The following is a 25,283-nucleotide window of genomic DNA, read 5'->3' on the forward strand; positions in this document are numbered from 1 at the left end:
GAGATTTCAGACAGTTTTATTAGAGATTGTTGAAAAGAAAAAGAAAATTAAATACAATAACAGTAAACGTGGTTCTCACATTGAAACCAGGCTCAAAGAACTAGGCTACCATAGAAAAATTTCCAATTTTTGTATTATGATGTAAAAACAGATTTTTGTACAGATTTTGTACAACAAAATTCGTAATAACCTTTTATCATTTTTAGAAAACTTTAAATATATAGATAAAAATAGACAATTTTCATAGGTCCTACATGAAGATGGGTATGTTCTGTTCCAAGGGCTTGCATAGAGCGCAAATGGGGTTATAATATAGAACAACTAGACATTAATATTTTTAGGATTACAAAAGCATGGAAACCATAAAATGGGCACAATTTTACTTGTTTATACCAAAAAACAAATTTCAAACCAACCTGTATAACTAAAAAAGGGGCAAAAAAACTTAAGTTACAGACTTCAAATAACATTTCATGAATTGTCATATTTACAACATGTTAGTAAGACTCTCTCTTAGCATATAGCTGATAGCTTTTTTCTTTATTCCTTGCTAAAATTTCCTTTATATCGATCCCAACACTAAAGCATTCTCAAAAGTCTTGAAAGTCTGTATTTTAAAACTATTTAACCTACTTATCAAGTGACTCTATGCAAGGAGTGGAGCAATGGCTGATTCTACTGCTGATGTAAGTTGCAGGCTTTTCAACAAATATTTCAAAAGATGTATGATTGAAAAGCTTGCCACAAATCCCTCCAATTTTAAGTGTTGTAATCCTTTAAAAACTGCATACAGGGATAAACAAGAAAGACATACAACAAAGAATAGAATCTCTCATGCTTAAACAACAAAAGATGGTTCTGGAGGAGCTATGCTTAGAAAACCAAATTTCTACAAAGCATTTACTAACAGTATTTTAAATAAAAATATTGCTCCCTTTTAAGCAAGCTAAAATAGGAACTGTATATATAACCTTTTATTGTAGTAAAAAATGGACTTGGCTGGTTAATAGAGAGCTACACAAAAGAAATATGTTCCAGTATTGCAAGGAAGACCTAAAAACTATAGAAGCTTAGTGCCGGAGTATCTATAATTTTAATTTTTTTCTTAACCAAATAATTAATACCCAATCAGAACTATCATTTTAAAACTAGTTTTCTTAGACATTTAAGGTTTTGCTGTTTACGGTAATAAATAACGTTATGATCATAATTTTAAGATGACAGCAAAATCATAACCGACTCTACTGACTGACAATATCAGTCTTTAAAGGTGTAACTCCAGGTATGGAAAAACAAAGAGAAGGTAACTTCAGCATGTAATAAGCACTGTTTGCAGCTTTACTTCCAGTTTCTGCACAAAAGTGAACGCACATACTGTAACTTTCAAAAAGACAGTGAAAATAACACGTAGGCACCCTTCCCTCTGACCAGGGTGGGAAGCACAACACATTTTAACTTTATCACTCCGCGCTACATGGTATTGGACTGATACATCAAGGGTTTGTTAGGTTTTGTTTTTCAGCAACATTAACATAATATGACATTAACATATAAAAATATTTCTGGTGTTTTGATTTACTGTTCAGCCACGATCCATTCTCAATAGTGCAGTTTGGGGCACTAACTAGGGTTCAATATACAAATAAAAGTGGCTGGCACAGAATTCTGATGTCACCAGATGCTTAAGATCTCATTCATTAATACTGTGACTCCAGACAAATATTTACATGCCTGCATGCGTTAAAACCAGAAAGGTGTCTTTCTGACCAACAGGGTGACAAAACGTATTTTCTAAAATTTTCATTTTCCTAAACTCTAGTATACTACTGCATACATAATACCTTCCTTGTATGTTTTATGTTTATATACTGTACATGTGACCAACAGTTTGAATAAGAAGCATCATTACTATTTTAATTCTATATACCACTACCAGTTTGGAATGAAAATGTTACATTTACTTCTTTTTTTAGGTAAAAAGACCTTCAGTGAAACCTCTTGGCTTATATTCAATGCTTCTTTTCAGATATGCAAAATGTAATTCACTGGGTTGTTGTCAGCATCCATTTGTTGGTCTTTTGGAAAGTATGTGAAAAAAATCTTCAGGAGAAAACCCACAATTAGAGAGTTTAAAATTGAATGTAACAGAATATTACTCTTTACTTTATTGATTTTTTAAGGAATCCTCTATGCCCTCTGCAAGTTCATTTCTAAGCGTTCTTGCTGGTTTCTGGAGGGCGTGATTCTGTAAGTCTGGGTGACCACTGCCACAAGAGTCTCCTGATGTGCTCAGATACAGAATTTTCAGAAGAGGAAAATGGTTCATTCCATTAAAAAAACAAAGCTGGGTCTTATTCAGACCTGCCTTTAACTCTGTATCCAAGTGTCCAGCAGCAAAGTTGCAGGTATTAATGGTAAGAAGTTTGACACTTGTACATTTACAAACATTCTCAGGTCTCTGGTATGAACCACAGGTGAAAATCAATGGAGGAAACTTTCTTTTTTTGTAGAATACTTAAACTTTTAAAGAACATTAATACACAAAATTGAGGAAGTTCCCTTAAAAGGACTTTATTTTTTCCAAACTTTCCAATGACGAATGTCTGACTGCAAAGTTCTTTACTATAACATGGATTTCTTCAACAGGAAAGATTCAGTACATGACAGTAGTTTTCAAATACAGTCTTCCATCTAAAAATGAACAATAAAAAATAATTAATGACATGACATTTGGGGGACAAATGTGAATGTAAAAATTACATAGGCTGATATAAAATTTGTGGGTTTTATTCTATCTTCACCTGTTTAGGAAGCAACATTTTTCACATATTCTCAAAGTTAATTTCATAATTACATTGAGTTCATGTGGTTGAAAAGAATACAGCATTTCTAGTTCTCATAAATATATATTTGCTATTTTGATATCAGTTCCACAGCACTCAGAAAATAGATAAGAGTATGCACGTGTGTTTCACTGATATGCAAGGCTAGTTGATTTCTGCTGAATGACAATTACTTCCTCCAAGCTTGCAGAACCAAATTTTCTCTGAACGCACTCAGGTGTATCTTCATCACGAAAGACTTAGCTCCCACCTTACTCCTTAGCAGTGTTGTTAAATATACCATGTAATGTAACTATTGTGCACATTTGTTGATATTTAGGTGAAAGCCACCTAGGTTATTTCATCACTCTCAATGAACTATAGCCTGTCCCCCTTCAATTGAGATTAACCAAAACAATTAAATGCTAAGTTGGAAATATATTACTCAATTTTTACCAGTTGAGAAACACACAGGGGAAAAAGAAAAGTAAATCAAATCTTGGATACATTCAATAAACCCATTCGAATAAAGCAGATAAAGGAATGATAAACTAAAAATCCAGAGGAAAAACAAAACATAAGCCTATTTCTCAAATATAACACCCTCTAAACTGTCCACTTTTTGGTGTGGTCTAAACTTTTGATGTATTTGTGTAAAATATGTCTAAATTTCAAGTTTTAACACCTATAGTAAAAGATAATGGGAAAAGGAAAGTTTTCCAAAGATTTTTAAAAAATGCATATTGCCATGTAAATGTTTGCAAAATGTCTGGTACCTTCAAGAATTAAAATATAGGGAAACAGAAATAACCTATAGTAAATTCAGGAAATAGAAAAAATAGTCTAAGTATTTGCAGATCTCACCTTCAACACAAAGTTAATTGAGTGCTTTGACATAACCTGTAGTAAATATAGTAATTAGTAAAGGTCATAAAACCAACGTTTTTTACTTTATAGAAATATTGGCTTGTCCAAATTTTATATTCCTATCACATGTTACATCGTAGCCTAATTTGTACAGTTGGAATATCATCTCCAGGATGTCATGAAGGTAATGTTTTGCTCATTGATATGTCCCAAACATCTAGTCTATGTTCAATAAATATGTGTTGAATGAATGAATGAATGAATCAGAGATAGGTTTCATGTAATTTACAAAAAGTAGATAGTGAAACATTGAAATACATTAAAATATACATATATTTAACTTATATTGTCAATATCCAAAAATCCACCACTTGCCCTCAACAACGTGGGCAGAAAAGTCGATGAGATTGGTCTCATTCTGGCTAATTTCTAATAAGGTGTGTCAAGTATTAGCTGCTCTGTAAAATTAATCCAGTTCAACTTTAAGGGTAATGATAACAATTACTTGAAAGTCTCTAAATATTCTTAGTTTTCCAGTTCAATGATCATACATCAGATTTATTCTTAATATATGAAACATCTAATAATCACAGTGAAAATCTGCTCCCCCTAAATAGCCTACACCTTTGGATATAAGATATAATCTAAGATTCACCAGTGAAAGTATATTACTAATCCTACTGAACTCTGTTTTTGAACGATGACTCAAAGGCATACAAAAACTATGCTGGATAACCACCCTACATATGTGGTCTAAAAATATTTCACCTTCTTGGCCCCTAACGATAGGCTCATTAACATTAAATATTACTAGAGCTCAGCAGTAGCTATTGTAATATTCAATAAATATACGAACTTCCTATATCAAGAATTATTCAAATATCAATATCAAAACCATATAAATTTTTTTTCTGCTTTATCTCCCCAAACCCCCCTGTACATCGTTGTGTATTTTAGTTGCAGGTTCTTCTAGTTGTGGCTTGTGGGACGCCGCCTCCATGTGGCCTGACGAGCGGTGCCATGTCCGCGCCCAGGATCTGAACCCTGGGCTGCCACAGCGGAGCGCGCGAACTTAACCACTCAGCCCAGGAGCTGGCCCCTAAAACCATATAATTTTGGTGAACATTTCTTTCTAAGTAAGGCTATGACAGTACCATATTAACATATTCTGAAATGTTTATTGCTTTTGCATGGAACATGGCATGATTTCTTCCATTTGCTTGGCTTGATTGCACCCACCTGTGGGAAAAACTATGCTTTTTCTTACTTACATTATATAAATGTACTAATATATAACTACTTCTAATTTCAGCTTAGCAGGAGTTTCAATTATTCACTTTGTAAATAAACCTAATAAACTTGATATTATAAAAATAAACTTCAATCTTTCATATACTTGGTACGATGTGGCTAAAAATAGAATCTTTTTAAAATTAATTTTGATCCTAATAATTTTTCTACATAAAGCAATGTATTTTTTTAAAAATCTAGTAAATAATAGGATCTAGAGATAACTGAAGAAGTAGAGTGCTGATAGTTTTACCAAAGTTTTCTAATTTTTAGTCTTTCATGAATTTATCCCTACTTCTCTCTGCTTTCAATTATCTCATTATTCTTATAATCTATTCAATTATGTTAAGAGTATCATTCCAATTCTTATTTTTTAAAAATAGACAATGATTCCTAGAATTGGAAACAGAGAAGAGAGATATTCTCAACTTGCTCAAAATTCAAGTTCCATTAAGTGAGATCCTTCCCAATATCTGTGGAAAAGTAATAATTTGTTCAAAACTAACATTTCAGTGCTCACTATGGATTTTTAAAATCTTTGTACATTAAAGAAAAAAATTAAAGTCTTGAAAAAATAGTTTTCTAATCTTTTGTGATGTCTACAGCATATAATGTAGAAAGAATCTAGTAGCAAAGAGTGGATATATAAAAAGAGTCCATTAAGTATGGACAATTGTTTTAAAAGATCGAGGAGCCAAATTCTTCACCAAGGTCTACAAGATGTTGCATAATTTTGTATTGATTTTCCTCTTTAATCTTAATCTATTACCACTCTCCCCTCACTCCTTGACCCTGGCTCTCCTTTGCATTCTACAGCACACCAAGCTCTGTACTGCATTGGAGTATTCAGGCCTGTTCTTCCTTCTAGAAGCCTAGAAGATAAGTACCTCCTCCCTCCTCTCTTGCTTTTCTGCTCCCTGCTATTGAACTTCTCTAAATAGAGCTCCCCTATTTATTCTCCCATACAAGCACCCTAAGAATTAACTCCATTGTACTTGTTTCACTTTGAAGTTCCATATGGGGAGCCTACTGCATGGTGAGACCCATGAAAGCAGCAGCCATATTTCTTTTCCCAACAATATTAGAATGAGAATGCTTTAGCATGATGCTTACCTTAAAAGTTTTAATATAGTCTTAAATGTTAAACTTTTGGATAGAGAAATTAATCAATATGCCCACATAAAAAATAATTAGCATGTTAGAAATTTTAATGTCTGAGATTAATTTTAAAATAAAACTATACTCATTTTAAAAATATGACAATAATTATTATTTTGTAAGTATCTTTACCATAAACCATATATAAAATATATTTATAAAAATTATATACATTATATTTATAGCTCAGTATCTGATCTGCTATAATTCCACTTTTAGTAAATGTCTGCTATTTAATTTTTGACTATTGTTCCTGACAGATGGACAAATGCATCAAGCATTAAAGATGCCAGCTATAAAACAGATCCCACCTGCTATAGTTAAGGCATTTCTGTGATTAAATAATACGTATACATCAGAGATTATCTGCCTTAGAATGAACTGGAAGCAGAAATAGACCAGGCATAGACAGATCCTAGAAGAGTCACTCTGTCTCCCTTTGTCTACAGAGCCTAACTTTCAAAGCAATTCTACTTTACAATTTTGTCATCCTTATTGAAACATACTTATAGGTAATTCAAAATCTGTAAGCAAAAAAAGTTTTATCTAATTTTACATTGTTCCAGAGAAGTTATATTGGTCCTGCAGCCCACAGCCAAGAGCCACATAACAAACCACCTAAGTGAAAGTTGAATGGCAAGGGTGCTAGGAAGGGTCTATGGGCCCATGACACAAACCGGGCTGTGTTTTTATGTTATATAATAATGATTCCAATGCTTTCCTTCCCTGATTCTTCAAACAGCAAAGCCATGGGGCCATAGAGAAGGCCCTGCGAAAACAAGCTACAGGATGGAGATCATGGAATCCCCGGAGTGTTTCTGTGGCTAAGACTTTATCAGTCAGAGGTGTGTTGTTTCCATCTGGAAGCTCAGAGGGCTTATTCACATGTTTTGTTTTAAGGGCTGTCCTTTGTGCATTGTATTTACCTTGTAACTAGATAATCTCTCACCTATCCACCACTTCTTATATCATCTTTACTTATTTCTGCATATGTTGGCCCCCTCCAAATATTTTCCCTATTTGTTCCTGATACTGAGCCGGGTTTACCAAACAATTATTCCTTGACGTCTCAAAACATTTCTTGAAAACTTTTCTTTAAGTAAAGTAGCAAAAAAGGCAAGAATGGTCATTATCAGTATAGCTAGTATTTTCTGAGGATCTGTTGTGTTCAAGGTGTTTTATAGATTTCCAGTTTGAACTTCCCAAGAACTCAGCAAAATAAGTACTCTTAGTGTCTTTTACAAATAGGCTATTAAGGCTCAAAAATATGAAGTGTCTTGCACATTTTCACAGAGCTAGCAAATGGAAACACCATGATTTGATATTTGTGTGAATCCAAATTTTGTGTCCATTCCTCTAATGTCACTTTCCTCTAATAAGCAATTGGACTATCACTAGAGGAGAAATATGTTGTCTCTGACTTGGAGAGGAAGGGACTGACTCTTGAACACCTCAATACCATCAGTCTCCCTGCTTTGTGGATCTATTCCTCGCCATCCTCCCAGAGACAGGGCCTTCCTTTTAGTGTGTAGAGTCTCAACTGAACAAAGTAAAATCAGAACTAGAATTCTGATAATTTGGTTTCAAAAGAAATATCTTCCTTTGACACAATGATTATTTGCTTTTGTAGGGAGGTTGATGTGACAGAAAAATCATCAAGCTACACGTTGTGCATGGGAGTATTTAATTAAAAAGTCTGTTCTCATTAAAAGCATTTGGGAGTAGGGATTGAGTGAAACTATTTAAATTACAAATTCTTAATAGTTCCAAAGTTCACTGTGATTTGATGCTTACAGAGATAATTTGGCATATAAGAAAGTATCTAGATCAAGGAATAGTTTATTGCAGGTGTGAATTTTTTATGCTGTTTATTGTTATTAGGCAGATTTAGATCTACAGATTATGAGTTGAAGAAAAAAATTTAAATTCCTTCTAAAAATGGACCTCGGGTTTTAATATTAAAGTTGAAACCATCAAATCAAATCATTAAGTATTAGATTCTATATGTTATTTATTTGCTATGGCTAAGGAGGGAGAAATGGGGACTCTACCAGAAAATTTCTAGCTTTGTTTTGTGTTTGAGTATTAAGTTCACTGTTTTGATTTAATGTTTTTGCAGGTATTATTATATATAGCTATTCGTTGTGTCCAATTCATATAGACAAATATATAATTTAGCTTTTGTTCCATATGTAAAACTAGAATATTAGATACCTTGATCATTTATTTTAAAAACTAATGAAATTTGCTCAAAATTAATCACATTATGTAACAAGATTTCCTATTAGAAGATGACATATAAATTAGAACAATTTCAAATTGCTTAGTTGAGTGACACCAGAAATCCAATTCTTTCATTGTATGAAAATTACATGAAATAATTAACAAGGGAGTATGCTAATGAAAGGTATCACACAATATGCAAATAGACGTATATTCCAGTTTTGAATAGAACTCTCTTGCAAACATCCACAAGGATCTCTTACATGTCTTTTGCACAAAAGGCTTAATAAATTACATTTCCTCTTAGGAAGTAGCTTTATTAAAAATGGCATCTATTTGTTCAAAACTTATATCCAGACACCTGTAATCTAACAAAGTTTGCTGCTTTCACAAAATGGCTGTATGAGCACATATCTAACTACTCCAAGAGCTGAGGAAAATATTAATATAACAGAAGGTAAACATATAAGATCATATATCTAGAAAGTTTAATATTTACTTAAAGAATATTAGGTTAATATGAAATGTAGTAGCTTTGAGCCTCTCTCCACATAATGTCTTAATCATGTGAAGAAAGGGAAACCAAAACAAACGATGAAAACAAATGTTAATGATTCATGTGATATTTGATAAGACAAGGAAAGGAAGTCAAAATAAAAGCAAACAAACAGGAACAGATGGGAAGGATCTTTGTCAAGTCATAACCCCTCTTCTAAAACCCCCAAAGGAAGAAGCTAATTAAAGAAAATATTGTTTCTTGCTTTTTTTATAATTTTATATTTAGAGTAAGAACATTCTGCTACTGCTAAAGCAAAGAAACAGAGACACAAAGTCGACATTTAACATGAGAAATATTTTAAGAGAGATTGATGTTCAGCACAGGCCCTTTTACAAGAGGATACTAAGTAAATATCATTTCTTCTCTTGAAATGCAGATAATAACAGTGTAAGTGATTTCCAGAAGTTATATTCAAGGTTGTGTCAAATACAATTAAAAAGTAAAAACTGGAAAAGTTGTGACAGATTTTGAACTTTATGTAATTCAGGGATATAGCTACAGAAGCTAAGGCCCACAGACTGGGTCAAAGTGAGAGAGGACTAGAACCAATAGCCCTTTGGAGTGCTTTCTGCATAAGTACCTGGTGCTATTCTAGACAGTGAGCACAGACTGTGTGTAAGAGAGCACAACAACAATGGTATTCTGTCTATATGATCCGAATATACTAGTACAAGCCATAGGTAATGGATTACCTTATACACTAATACAGCCCAGCTCATTTGAAATAAGAGTAGATAATATCATGTTTTATTACAAGGCTAGTATGAAATAAAGCTCTTGATTTGGCTAATATTGAAGACAAAAAAATTATAATCAAGAACTGCTGTTACATATTTTTCAGTTTTCTTCAAAGAAGAAAGTGCATACAGTCCAGTTTAAAACATGTTCTGAGAACAGAAGATCATCTAAAGCTATAATATACAGGTTGAAAGGTAACGGTGTTTTTCGACAACGACAGTGAAAGTGAATGCCTGTCCTTTCCATGGTAGGGACTTTGTATCAGACTCTAGGTAACCACAAAAATTGAGGAGAGACCAGAGCTTTGACAATTTGAAGCAGGTGGAACTAGACTTTAGGTATTGTGGAAGCAGAATGGGCAAGCTGATCTAATCACAACATTCTTTCTAAATGGGGGGCAAAACAGAGAAACCAGTAATGAAAGCTGAACTGAAGAATGTGAAGAGAAGGCATTTGAAGGTCTGCAGATGGCTATAGTTAATCTTAGCTGGCTCTGAGTTATTTAGTCAAATACAGCCCCAGGCAAAATACTCTTCCCAAAAGGTTAAACCAGCTTACAGTATCTAAGTTCCTCTGAGAAGTGACATTCTTGTTATATCTTAAAGAAAAGGCCCTTTGCCTGAATTTTAGGCTCAATACTATGACGTTGATGCTCTCTGTGAGCAAAGAGGAATTTACTACCAAAGGTTAAGATAATCCTGCTTTTGTTGCCGTTAGTGCTGTGGAGTCAATTCCCACTCCCAGCTACACTGTGGACAGCAGATGGAACCCTTCCCGGTCTTTTTGTGCCATCTTCTCAGCTTCTGGCACTATATCAGACAATGTTCTGCTGCTTCATGGGGTTTTCTTGGCCAATTTCTTGGAAGTGGGTGACTAGTTCCTTCTTCCTAGTCTGTCTTATTCTGGAAGCTCCACTGAAGCCTGTCCACCATGGGTGACCCTGCTGGTGCTTGAAATACCTGTGGCATAGCTTTCAGCACCACAGCAACATGCAGCCACTACAGTATGATGACCAACAGATGGATGATGTGGTTCCCTGACTGAGAAATGAGCCTGGGTCGCAAAGCTGAAAGCATTGAATCTTAAACACTAGACCACCAGGGCTGGCTGTACTGGGTATTCCTGTTTTGCTAGGTATTAACGATCTTTTATTCTGTAATTCAAGAATCTTCCCCAACTACACCCTATAGTTCTATGAATTGATGTCTATTTGAGAATTAAATCTTCTTAAAACCATATCTCCATAACCACAGGCAAGCAAAATTGATAAAAAAAAAAATTATCATCAATTATCTATGTTTGTCTATTGCAATAGGGAACAAGCAATTCTGTGCTTAACGTTAGGACATTAGCCCTCTGACAACACTTTTTAGTCATGAACAATCAGCCCATATTCATGAAGGCAGAGTTTGGATCCCACACATTGTATTACTGGAACTTAAGTGTTGTCACAATCACCTGTCATAGGATCCAAACTCTTGTCTCCCCCAAGTTGTTTTCACTATGCCAACACTTATAAAGCTTCACTATCCTAGAGAAATTGATTAAAGTTTGGCTATAGTTTCCTTAAGAGCAGATAACATAACATATGAGTGTGTATTTCTAGCACCTTAAATATTGTCTGGAACCTAGCAAGTTCTCAATAAAAATATACAGATGAACTATCAAAACTAACATCACAAAATGAGGGGAAGATGGGTATTATATGCCCCGGATGTTATACCCCAAGAAGAACACAACTTTACTTGTGTACTATACTGGCTTAGAATACACAAGCTAAGTCTAATCATAGGAAACATCAGCTGCAAAATGAGGAATGTTCTATTAAGACTGCATTCTTCAGAAAATGTCAATTTTATAAGCTTTTTTAACAGGCCAAGGAAATGCTTAAGATCAAAGAGACTAAAGATAAATGACAACTAAATATAATATGTGATCCTAATTTGGATTCAGTAACGCTATAAAAAATGCTTATGAAGGACATGATTGGGTCAAAGGACAAAATTAGAATTTTGATGTCAGATTAAATAAAAGTATGGTGTCAATGAAATATTTACTGAGCTGATAAATATACTGTGTTGATGCGTAAGAGAAGATCCTTATTTTTAGTAAATACCCCCTGAAATATGTATGGGTAAATATAACAGGTAAAAGACCATGATTTCTATATCTTACTGTTAAATGTTTCAGAAAACACTATGCAGAGAGAGAAAATTATAAACCATATGGGAGCAATTTATTAATGAGATGAATCTTCCTAAATGATGTATGAGAGTTTTAATTTTTTGAACATTTCTAAGTTTTTTTCAAATGCAAATTAAAAATTAAATAGTTGGGGGCCGGCCTGGTGGCACAGCAGTTAAGTTCACAGGTTCTGCTTTGGGAGCCCAGGGTTTGCCGGTTTGGATCCCGGGTGCAGACATGGCACCACTTGGCAAGCCATGTTGTGGTAGGAGTCCCACATATACAGTAGAGGAAGATGGGCATGGATGTTAGCTCAGGGACAGTCTTCCTCAGCAAAAAGAAAGAGGAGGACTGGTGGCAGATGTTAGCTCAGGGCTAATCTTCCTCAAAAAAAAAAATTAAATAGTTGGCCTAAGTGAAATAAAAATTATTTTTTTGAGGAAGATTAGCCCTGAGCTAACATCTGCCACCAATCTTCCTCTTTTTTTTGCTGAGGAAGATTGGCCCTGAGCTAACATCCATGCCCATCTTCCTCTACTTTATATGTGGGATGCCTGCCACACCATTGGTTGATAAATGGTGTGTAGGTCCTCACAGGGGATCCGAACTGGTGAACCCTAGGACGCCAAAGCACAGCATGCAAACTTAACCGCTGCATGACCAGGCTGGCCCCTGGAATAAAATTTTAATACGTCACTCATATCAGATATTTATTAATAACTGGTTAAAGCCCTACACTCTCTACTATCTACATATACTGTTTCACTGATTAAGTGGGCAGTATTCTCATGGTAAATATGTTTTCTGCCTAGCAAAAAGGCTTTTAAGAAGTCCTATTCAAGTATTGAATAGTAAGAAGATGCTTAGTGATTTGCTTAATAGACTTCTCCAGAAAAACCAGGTTCAGGTTCACGAAACTTACTGGACTGAAGGTGTGGATATAAGTTGTCTTCTGGTATATTGGCCCATTATGTTTTAATGGTAAATTTACAATTGTAAAGTTTATGAAGTCTGCTTAACTGTTACCTATTAGTTAATTAGGACTGTGTATGCTACTGTGCATTTGTTGGTATAAGGAAATTACTGTTCTGTTTAACTGTGTTTGGAACACAAGTTATCTTTTTAAAGTTTCTTAAAAACAAAAACAAAAAGCAGAGCACAGACCTCTTTAAAAGTTGGGTTTTGTTTTTGTAAATAAAGAAAAATTATATTGCTGGTAGGTCTGCTTTAGTAAAGGATTTTTGTGTGTGTGTTCTAATTAAGCATTCATTAGTAAGGAGTGAGAAACCATCAGAGTGGTTAATGTACCAGCAAGTGAGAATGGGGTACTTTGCACTTAGGTTATCTTGTCCTGATTGGAAGGTGAGACCTCCCAATTTCAGCAAAGAAAAGTACAATGAAATTTCATTACTTTCTCCACTCTTTTATTCATTTCTGGGAGAAAGAAGACTAAGACACAGAGATGGAAGGAAAAAATCCTTTGAGGGCATATCTGAACCTGAATGATGAATGGACCAATTATCTACTATGCTTAATTAAAACAAAGCATAGAAGAAAAGTGATGCCTTATTTGATAAAATAAAATATTGCAGAGGAGGGAAATAGGATCTTTCAAATCCAGCATTCCTAACCTTCAGAACTGCAATAAATAGGCAAAATCCTCGGTGAATAAATTGAGTTTTCAGAATCAATTTATATGTTATCTGTGGGGAAAAACTAAAGGGAGCAATTAGAAGGACAGCTCTTGTCAGAGCCTAGTTATTTTCTTTTAAGTTTGGAGGAAAAAATCATCATCTTTCTTTAAAAGTTTAGCATTTTCTATTTTCTATAGCATGACTAATTCAGTAATTTTAATAAAGTTATAGTTGTTTAAGGAAGTAATTGTGAGTGAATAAAGTTCTAAATCTCTAGAGCTTTATTTAACATATTTATACAATGCTGAACCTAAATGCTGGGATAGTTCTAAACTTGACAAATGACAAACTTCAATGAAACAGCTCAAATTTTTTCAACAAATTGAGAATTGTTTTATCTAAAGAAATGACTCTTTTGTGGGAAATAGCTTTTCTTTTTCTCTTACCTAATGGAATCCTCAAAAGTATGTGGATGAGGACAGTAACTGCTATACAAGAACTATTAAATAAGGTAGCCCTCTGTGCACTACACTTTAACACATAAGGGTCCAGTACAGAGATGTGCAAAGTTATATTAAAGAAACAGACTAGCAAACAGGCAAGAAAGTATATTGACTGAATTATCGTATCTAAAGAAAGAATATGAGAATCAGTAGTGTTTGTCCAGAAATATAGCCTAGAGAAAGCAAAGATAATCAGGTAAGTTTCAGCAAATGTCCTTTAAAGTACCAACCAGGGATGAGGTTACCTTTGAAGAATGAATGTGGGCATCTGGTTTACCTTTAGATATTCCTGAGTCCATAAAATATTTTAATTATATAATACTCCTTGTTCCAATCCCATTCTTGCCAGGTAACTAGACAATTTTATTTTCTACATAGCTCTCTACGGTGGGAATCCTCTAAGATGGCCAGCACTGCTCCCTGCATCCTAGTATTCACATCGTTGTGTGATGCCCGTCTCCTTTAAGTGTGAGCTGTCTCTAGTGACTTGCTTCTAATGAAGAGAACATGGCAAAAGTGATAGGAAGTCACTTCCAAGATTAGGTTATAAGAAACCGTGCCTTTCATCTTGCTGGCAGACACTCTCTCCCGATCTTTTCACTTGCTTCATCTGATGAATGGGATTGCCATGTACTTAGTTACCCTATGGGGTGTCCAAGTGGGAAGGAACTGATGATGGCTTCTGGCCAATAGCCAGGAAGGAACTGAAGCCCTCAGTCCAACACCCTTGAGGATATGAGGCATGCCAACAGCCACATGAGTGAGTTTGGAAGTAGATCCTGCCTCAGTTGACACTAGAGATGAATGAAGCCCCTGCCAACACCTTACTGCAGTCTGGGAGAGACCCCAAAGCAGAGCACCCAACTAAGCTACTTCCAGATTCCGTACATAAAGAAACTACAAGGAAATAAATGTTGTAAACCATGAAGCTTTGAAGTAATTTGTTGTGCCACAGTACATAATTAATACTCTTTCCTTTGTAAGAAAGATGCACTGGTCAATGTCACAAGAAAATATTTCAGTTCTTGTGATTTACAATGTTTTAGCATACCTTAGTTTGCTTTCTTCTGGAACACAGAAAAGATTGATAACCCCACTCTGGGTCATGTGAACTCACCAAGCCAAATGCCACTTCATGAGTTCTCTTGTAAGCTTACCTGCATTTCAGAGAAACAGCAAAACCAACCTGTATGTTTCCCAGTACAATATTTGTTATCTTACTATATTAAAATAATTTCTAAAACCCTCAATGATTTGCTACTAATGGAATAAATTATTCTAAATCACAGAATATTTCTTTTCACACTTTTAAAGGATTTGTTTTTTAATATATATATTATATACATATACATATATATTAAATATATATGTCCATGATAAGCGGAAATTACCTGTACTTGTATTACCTTGGGGTACTTTGATTCTACTGGGAATAAAAAAAATAAGTTTTCCTTAAAGATTGATGATTTTATTTCATGATATATGATGGTCCTCTCAGAAATAAAAATGATAATTGTCAATAGTCTAATCCTTATATAAACTTGTTTCAGAATAATAATGATTGTATCAGATCATTTGATGCAATATGACAGAAGTAACCATCGCAGGAAATTGTATAGCTCTGTACTGTTGAAGTTGTTACCATTTAATGAACTACCAAGAAAGACAAGAGAAGAAAAATAACCATTCTAGACTTTTCTATTGAAACTGGCTAAAAAGGTACTAGTTTGAAGAAGAAACCAATCTTTTTAACGTTCCTCAGAACTTTTGGTAGTGGTGATTGGCCACGTTCAATTTTGGTTAAATCTGGTATTTTGCAATGTATGAAACCATTGTTCATTATACCACGTTTTTCAAAGAAACAGATAATTTTTTGAAAACTGATTAGGAAAATATCAACAAAACCGCCACAAACAGTAACAAATGAAAGACACTAAACGCTTTCTAAAACGGAAAGCAATGAAAAAGAGACAAAGTGTGCTCTTACAAAAATATGCAATGCTAATAGATAACTTTGCATTTTACAAATTGTCTCTGTCTCTGTGGACACAAAGAATTTCAGGAAACATCTGAGCACTCCGGACTTAACTTGCAATTTATGCTTATTGTAAGCTCCAATTTATTCTCAGCATATATTAAATTCCATGAGATTGCCAAATTTCTTTAATACGATTTTAAAAAATAAACACAAAAACTCTACAAACAAACATTTAAAGCATATTTTAATAAATGTGCATATATTTAGAAAAAAGATAAGTGCTGATATATGTATATTTTAGGCACACTGTGAAATTCTGCCCTGGGTCACGGTAACATAGGCCACAATTTCCATTAAAATTAATAGCTTGTGGCTGTGGTTACTGTCAGTATTGCCTTATTTTCCCATCACTAGCAATTGTGACATGAATAAAATTAACTTATGTCACTATGTAGATCATTATATCCTGAATTAAGGTTAGATTTCGAGAAGCATTATGAATTTAAGGAGCTCATCTAGGCTTATGTCAAAGCCACTTTATAATAAAACCTTTATTTTCCTACCAGAGGGACTATGTACTACTTTTCCTCTGTGGGCTGGTTCACAGTTGCACTTGGACAATACTAAATTGTTCAACCAAGAGTGCCTGTTTTATCTTAAGATCCTTGATTCATTTCAATTGGACAGACTTCAGTGCCATCTCTTTTTAGGGAAACTTATTTTCATAGCTATAAGAATACTAACTTGTACATCTTGGATAATAAATACTGCCTGTTTTCCTATCAGGTCTTTGGTAGCATAATGGTGTCCATAGGAAGAGTTCACGACTTTATCAGCCCTCCTTCACTGGTCCGGTTCTTTACTAGTTCAGGGCTTGGATGAGAATTCTCTAAATGCTGCAACTCTAACCAGACCTGATGACTCTATTACTAAATGCCTTATGTATTGAAAAATCATGATGCTCTCTAAACTTAAAATATAGTGTAGAACTAGTATTATTTTCGTATAGCACACACTTTGTTGTGATAATACAGAACACTATTATCTGGGCATTTTTTCTTTACTTACCAAGACTAAAGAACAAGTGTAATTTTTACTTTCTCTTCATCAAAATAAGAATGTATTATACTGTTCAAATGATTGCAAAGAATATCTATGCATCAGAGGGAAAAGCTGACAATGAGAGTAAATTATTGTTGCTTTTTTGTTTATGAGTCTATTCAATGTAGTTTGATTACTTGAAAGGATTGGTATCCAACATATTGCCATATGAAACAATATCATGAAAAATACATGTCTCTTAATGCAAGAGTTGAATTGACAGTTTGTCACAGGTAAAATCTGCAGAATCAACAAAGATGAAAAATAAATAAGTCAAAATATGAATTATCTAATATACCACTATGTATTTTTAGCATTCTCTATTCTAATTTTATATATATAATCTAGCCCTGTAAATTTTTTTGTCCAAGTTGTATTTCACTCACTTTAATGGACAAAATTCAACACTGAGTAATCTATCCTTTCTAACTGCCATTAAAAAAAAGCTACATTATATTTCTCTATTTCTTTTTAAATTAGGTCATTCATTACAAATAAGGATGGTGTAAAATGTTACAGAAGTGTATTAAGTCATAGCCATTTGAACATACTTTGTTTCTCAACGTTGCATTTGTTACTCTTATTATTTCTTGGGTAGTGGTGGCTTGATACTCCAGCCTTTTCAGAAGAATGACAATATCAAGATTATGAAAAAAGATTCTATATTTTCAACATAAGCCTTTATTGGTGCCCAAGGTTGTTTCTCTTGTCTGGACCTCATATTCAAACCATCTCACATTCAAGCACCAGCTCCATATCCACCCAGATGCTTTCTCTACAACTCTATCCAAATGCCCCCTTGTTATATCGAACTCAGCAGCAACAAGCCAAACTCATCATCAACCCCTGTAGCCTGGATCTCTTTCCTAGATTACCTATTTCAAATTACCAATGACTGTTTTCTAAGTCCTACAATTTGATTTTCCCCTTGTATTTCAAAGGCAGCTTCCCACTTATTCCTTGCACAATACCAGAACTTGAATGCTCATTACCTCACTTCTGAATTCATTACCTTCTTCACTTCTTTATTCTCACTCTATAGCAATACCTCCTATGCAATATTTATACTGGATTTAGGATTTAGTATATCGATTTAAGATATAAAACAAGGTGGGGCCAGGTTTTCATTTTAATAGATATTATTTAGGAATCTGCCCAAAGCCATACTCAGAAGCAGCCATCACATTTATTTCTCTATTTGCAAAAATTATATAAAATCTGTTAATAATATAGCTTCTCAGAGGATTTAGACTTATACATCCAGACTTGAATGAATCTTTACCAATCACCTAACTGGAATTAATTGCTTTGTTTGTGCTGTGTAAGTACTTTGTTTACATTTCATAAGCACTAGATCAAAGTGATACTTCATTAAAGGGAATACATCTTTTACATCTTTCAGGAAAAAAATATCAAATTTTCTAAATTTCAGATTTAATCTATGAAATTAATTTTAGGCCTTGGATACATGTTCCCAATAGTGTGTTTATGAGTTCTTACAAACAACAAAGTTAAAAATGATTTCCATTGGAAAAACTTCAAAGTATGACTACCTAAAATGTTTATAGAGTGCGTTAGTTTTTGAATCTAGAGATATGCAGACACATGATATAGCCAAACTTTGATTTGTTAAAATTATTCCTGTTTCATATAAAAAATTTATTGTATAAATATTTTATATTTTTATATAAATAAAACTTGACTTATAGTACCCATCACCCCTGAACAACACCTTGACACTCACAGCTTTATCAGTAGGAATGAACTCAACATGCATTTTAACAGAATTATTTATATATCTCTATATCACACTAGATTATGAATAATTTATAAAAGATACGTCTTTTGCATTTTTTCTGGCCCCAGCACTTAAGTGTATAAATATTTGTTAAAGTCAATTGGTTACAATAGATTTACCAAGAATTGGTTACAATAAACAGTTTGCCAAAGTTCATTCCATGAGATATTATACTTTAAATTCAATAAAAATGTTTTGTAATCAGATGATTTTAAGAAATGCTAGTTTAACTTTTTAATCAAATATATCGACTTTAATGCGGGACACTGTTTAACATTAACGCGGGACTGTGGAGTGTTTAAAAGACTAAACGTGGACTTTGAAAATTCAAGAAGCTATATATATTTTCAAAAGTGACGTTCATTTCTCACAGACTGGCAATTTTAAACTTAGTTCTCCCAAACTGCTCATGAGCTGATTCTCCGAAGAGGACGTTGATAGCAGTCTAAAAGCGAAGTTGGAGGAGTGTGTCCATCTATGTTTCTCCAGTTTACACAGCAGTGAAGATTTTAAAGAAGTTGCAATGGTCAGAAGGGTTTCAGGAAGAGAGATCAGATGAAAAATATTTAATTGAAAGAAACGAATAGCAATTCTGAAGTTCGAATACAACTTAAATTCATGATTTTGGAGCTTCCAGAACTTTCCTTCATGAGATATCTTCATATTCTGTATTTATTAGGCTAACTATATGAAAACGTAGACCTCCAGTTAGTGGTTTAGAGAGCAAGAAGACAAAAATCACAGTAAAGAAGAAACTGAAATTAAAATTAAGCCCAGAGATGAGCAAAAAAGGCTAATTTATATATTTATATAATTATTTATATATTCAGATGTCTACCATATTGCTAACTTATTTTATTCAGAAATCACAAATGCTGCCAATAGTAAAAAACAATGATAAAAATCACTAGTTTCAAGTCTCTCAGAATTCTAAACAGTCCTTGATCCATTGAATATTGCTGAAATTGCACTCATACTTGTTGTTTGTTTAATATTTCATATTAAAGCACTACCACAAGTGTTAAAATATAAAAGCCCAGACATTTGGAATGATGACCTAAAATTTCACCTCTTTGTTAACTACACATATTTAACATTAAGAAAATAATTGGAAAATTGTGCATTTCCTTTGTTTTGTAAAAATAGCATGCAAAGGAGCCAAATTGTGATAATTCACAGCCTTTCTATGTGAATTGTTGGGTTTAAGTAAATGCTTGTATTCTAATTTTCTCACAAACGAATAGAATTACACATTGACATACCATTCAAAGCAAGGCAACTAAAAACTGCATTTGAGATCAAAGTAGGCAATTACCCACCAACTAAGCATTTAAACATTAATTTAGAAAATCAATTGTTAATTGACTTAAAACAAAAATACCCAAAAATCTAGTTATACTGAAATTTACAGTGTATAAATATCCTAAAAATATTCACCTAATTTTTGCATGTTTCTTAGCACTCAAGCATTAATCTTCCTAATATTTTAAGTGTGTAGATAAATGCTATCAGTATTTTGGGAATTAGTCAGTTGAGAATTTGGTTGTGGATGTGAAATTATGAGATGAGAGAATGTGGAAACTAAGCTAACCGCTATTCCCAGCTTTGGACCAACATGAAGTTTGCTTTATTGTTAACATGATAACTCATATTCTTTAGTGTCTCCACACTTCTTTCGGCTGGATGGTCTGCTAGTGTGTGAGTCATGGTTTGTTATGACCAATCCCATGTCCTGTATTTGGAAGTTACAAGGGTAACTTTTTGAGAGCCAGTGAGGAGGTTTCTGTCTAGTTTGAACTCAAATCGTTTCAGTGCAGTGGAACCACCTGCCCTCATTTCCTATATTAGAATGTGTAACAAGAAGCAATAAGTCACTAGATGAATTTTGCCTGCATTTTAAAGTCTCATTGTAAGATAATAAAATACCTGCAAATAATGGAATAATATGATATGGAGAAATAGTTTTTATAGCCACATTTTGATTCTGCTGCTTGTAACCCTTGGGAAGTTAGTGCAAATATATCACACATCTCAGAGGTCCCACCCGGAAAAGACCAGAATTATAAGAAATTTATTGCAGACGATAGACCATAAGCATGTGAGTGCCACGCCATTAACATTTTTCTTTTTATCTACCACATTTACTTCACTCTTTTCATTCATTGAGACTTGGATATGTTAACCAGAATTGATTCTGAATTCTTAGGGAAATGCAAGTGAATGAGCTATATTATATAATTAATCAACCCTTTAAAGTACCTTCTGCAATTTCTTTAAATGCTTCTCATTCTAATAACTTAAGAAGTATAATTAGAATTTGCAAAATAAAAAATTGAGCATTTTTAATCCTTTGCAATAAGTATACCACTTAAGTGCCTAACACAACGGGATTAACCTGAATTGCATAAATTTGAAGGAATATGTGGGCAAGTGGGTCTCAAAATTCTATCTCAAAAGTATGTCTGAAATGAAAGTAGTTAGGGGAAGTCATTGCTTCCATTCTAAAAAGCTCAGAGAGGAGCTGGCCCAGTGATGCAGCAGTTAAGTTCGCACGTTCCGCTTTGGTGGCGTGGGGTTCACTGGTTTGGATCCTGGGTGTGGACCTACGCACTACTTGTCAAGCCATGCTGTGGCAGGCATCCCACATATAAAGTAGAGGAAGATGGGCATGGATGTTAGCTCAGGGCTAGTCTTCCTCAAAAAAAAAAAAAAAGAAGGAAATTTTTTAAAGATTCAAAAAAATAAATAAAACTAAAAAACTTGGAGAGCTGTTTCCTTTACTTGTGATTTAATTGTTATTTTCAATTTGGTTTATGTGTTGACATAATCTGATATACTATGAGCTTTTTTGACTGAGGGAAATTTTTTCTGTCTTACTATTATCATAGTACATAAATAAACATTTATGTTCTTCAGGATTCCACAGTACTTTTAAAAATCCGTAATTTTACATAAAAATGTATATTTCTGAGTTCCCTCAGAACACAAATATGGGAGGACTGAGCTTATGGTCCCACTTGGACAGCCTTTGGCTGGAACCCAGAGCCATCTGTTGGGTTTAGAAGAGGAATGAACTTTCCATTCCTGTTGTCTTACAGCTAACCTTTTCTTATTTGTAAAATTTCTCTTCATTCCTGATCCTTTAACTAAGGATAAGGCCTAGACTGTGACATCTCAAATAACTTTGCTAGAGAAATTTATAAAAACCAGTCAAAACACTGTGATAACTTGGAACAAGGTAAACCTAAAACCAATATTAACCAATATAAGCCGTTAAGAAAAAATAAAGACATTGAAGTTATTAATACCAGTAAATTTCATTCTATCATGGAAATCAAATCATTAGCTCTTAATCTGTTAAAATGGGAATTTCATAAGTAAATGTAAAACTACAGTATGGAATCAAAGTTAAACACAGCACACCTGATTATGTATGGGAATAATTTATGGTCTACAATCTCCCCATCCAGTGTTCTTTCTCCCAGGGAGAAATAAAGAATGAGAGTCAGATCCAATAATTTGTAGCCATCACTCATCGTTTTATAGGTGTAATTAGTAAGCTTAAGTAGAACTATGTTTGAAGATTTACTATCTCTGGAGTATGATTATATATGAATTAAGAGAGTCTGCAGTTACTCCACACTACACGAAAATACAAACTATGGTAAGAGAAATTTGCCAAAAGATGATAAAAAAATTAAGAAGCTCTAACACTTCCAACCTAAAGGAGTCAAAAATAACTAGTTTATCTTTTATTTAATTTGGAAAGAGAGAAATGATTATACAGAATATGTGGCTGCAAATAAATCTTCCTGAGCCATATTGTTGAAACTGACATAAATAGTGAATTTCACATTCGGTCACGAATTTTTTAAATGGCTTGGAAAATCTGGTGAATATAATTATTTTTCAGCTTAAAACATGCTGAAATAAAAAGTTTGTGTCACATACGTATAAAAAATATTCTTTGGCTTAAAAGAACTTTTTCTAATCCAAATAACGTACGATTTTTACCAAAATGAATCTAATAGTACTATTGTAAGTACTATTACATAAACTGTGTGCATAATTGTAAAAATAGCAAATTCTTTTTAGCACTTGGCCTATAGCAGGTACCAATCTAAGTTCTTCACATCTATCAATTCACTTAATCCCCTTAGCAACTATGTGAAGTGGATATTAAGATCATTATCTGTGTTTTACAGATTAGGAACCCCCAAAATCAAAAAGTTTACTTTACACACTCAGTGTTAGACAGACAATAAAGAACAGCACAGGGATTTGAACCCAGGCAGTCTGAATCCAGAACCCATGCAACCACAATGCACCATGGACACATTACGTTTGTATGTGTGTGTGCGTGCATGTATGCGTCTATATTCATAAAAAATTAGGTGTCTTTACCATTTTGACAGGATAAAAATATCAGTAATAGAGCAGGTCTTAGCAGTTAAAGTAAGTTACCCGGGTCACAACGTTAATGAACGGTAGTGTTGACACTAGGCGATGGCTCTGACTCTACCACTGCTCTCTCAGGACTAAATTGTCTTAATGTTAACTTTAATCCTTTAGAAATCAGTTATTTAAAGAAAGTATCAATATTAATGCAAGAGAAAATCTGTATTGGCATTTATTTTGCAACTGATTAATAATTATACAAATCTATTCGTAAACCAATGGATTTCTTTTTCTTTTTATATTAGAGAAAACTTCATGAGAAATTGTAATGACAGTGTTCGCAGGGCTAAGAAATAACCATTGCCTAGTGAAAATGCCTTTATATTTGCCTCAAAATGTATCCTACAGGAAACCAAACTCAATTTATTTGATTTTATCACATTACTAAACTTTACATGGAAGGAATTATATATCTGCATTTTGAATCTTAATCCTTCTAGATTTATGCCACCCTCATTATCCAGTTTAACATTTAGCCACTCGTAGCCACTTCATAAATTAGCATGAGATGAAAAGATTGATGGGATGTAGGAGCAAGGCATACAGAGTCAAAGGGACTCAGCAGTCCTGAGTGCACAGTTTGATTCCAAGCAATTTGCTTTATGTCCATGTGCCTTAGTTTCCTCAAATATAAAACAGGCGTGCCATGAAGATCAACAAAAATAATGTGTGTGAAAAAGCTGTGCAAACTTTAAATTACTTTGGAAATGTTAACTGATGTTCTTCTTTGTCATATCCTGAATCACTGCTGCATTAAAATGAATGAATACCATTAACAGATCACCAATTTCCCTTCCCTTATGTCTGTTTAACTTCCAGGCTCTCTCCTCACACCCATCCTCACTTCTCTTGAATATACGCTATTTGGCACTTGAAACTGTGGATTTCATTCCTTCCAAGGCACGTCTCTTGGTTTTCGCTATGATCTCTTAGTTTGTGAGAGGAGAAAGCCCTGCTGCAAATCTCCAGCAGGCAGATTTAGAATAAAGTTGGAAGTTTACAGGTTCTGCAAGGAAATACTGTCAGTCAATCTAGCAGTTGTTAATAACAGCAAGTGGATTTTAATGGTCTAATCTCTTTGAACCAGCTACAATATTTTCAACCAACGAACCGTCTCCCAAACGATTAAACTTACTGATTTTTCTCATATATACCCTGTAGCTGTCCACTACTGCAGCCATGAAAATAACACTACCATTGAAAGAACTGATCCAGACTCTGTAAAACTTACTTTTAAAACTAAATACTATATTCATTTGTTCATTTACCAAATGCTTTGCCACCTTTGAGAGAGCGAATTTGGACTTTCTTTTAAGTGTAGCTGTTGTTAAAATGATACTGAATGCTAAGTAATGTGTTTGTTTTTCGGCTGTTGTAAGTCTAAAGAGATTTTTTGAATACTTCAATTATAAGAACATTTAAAACATACAAACTTGTGCAATTTTTATTTTAATGAAGATGAGAAGTTCATTAAAGAAGATAAATATTTCATTAGATGTTAAATAAAACAAAGAGATTTTTTGGCTTCTCTCAGCACAAAATTCCTTTGAAAGATTAATTAATACATGCAAATTATGCAAATTAGACCCATGCAAATATTTTATGAAGACAATTAAGGGAACCATTAATTACTGCTTTTTTTGCTTCAGTGAGATTCATTCATTTAATTTTAATTTCACTTTAACTGTTTTGATGTATAATCTTGCAGCTAAGAACTTTATCTTTCCTGGCGGGTCACTTAAACTTATAAATTTCATCAACTGAGCGCACAGAAATCTGTAAAGATATTCTCTAGACTATGTTTAGTATCAAGAGAAATTTCTGACACAATGCTCTCCCAGAAACAGGGAAACTGGAAGGGAATGTGAGCTCATTCTTGGACAAGGTTCAACTGCTGGAAAAGCAATTAATTTGCTTTGGCTGTGCTAATATAGGGGAATTAGAAAGTGTGACACAAGACAAATAGAAAT

General features: G+C 33.8%; 1 protein-coding gene across 1 annotated transcript in view; it reads right to left on the reverse strand.

The window, feature by feature from the left end:
• Positions 1-25,283, reverse strand: part of DACH1 (dachshund family transcription factor 1) — a 407,110-nt gene continuing 381,827 nt past the window's right edge. Inside the window, exon 11 of the mRNA XM_070240348.1 lies at positions 1-2,691. Within this exon, the coding sequence (XP_070096449.1) occupies positions 2,654-2,691 (38 nt within the window). The 3' untranslated portion in view covers positions 1-2,653. The remainder of the gene's footprint in view (positions 2,692-25,283) is intronic.

Source organism: Equus caballus, chromosome 17, assembly GCF_041296265.1.
Source record: "Equus caballus isolate H_3958 breed thoroughbred chromosome 17, TB-T2T, whole genome shotgun sequence".
Classification (NCBI taxonomy): domain Eukaryota; kingdom Metazoa; phylum Chordata; class Mammalia; order Perissodactyla; family Equidae; genus Equus; species Equus caballus.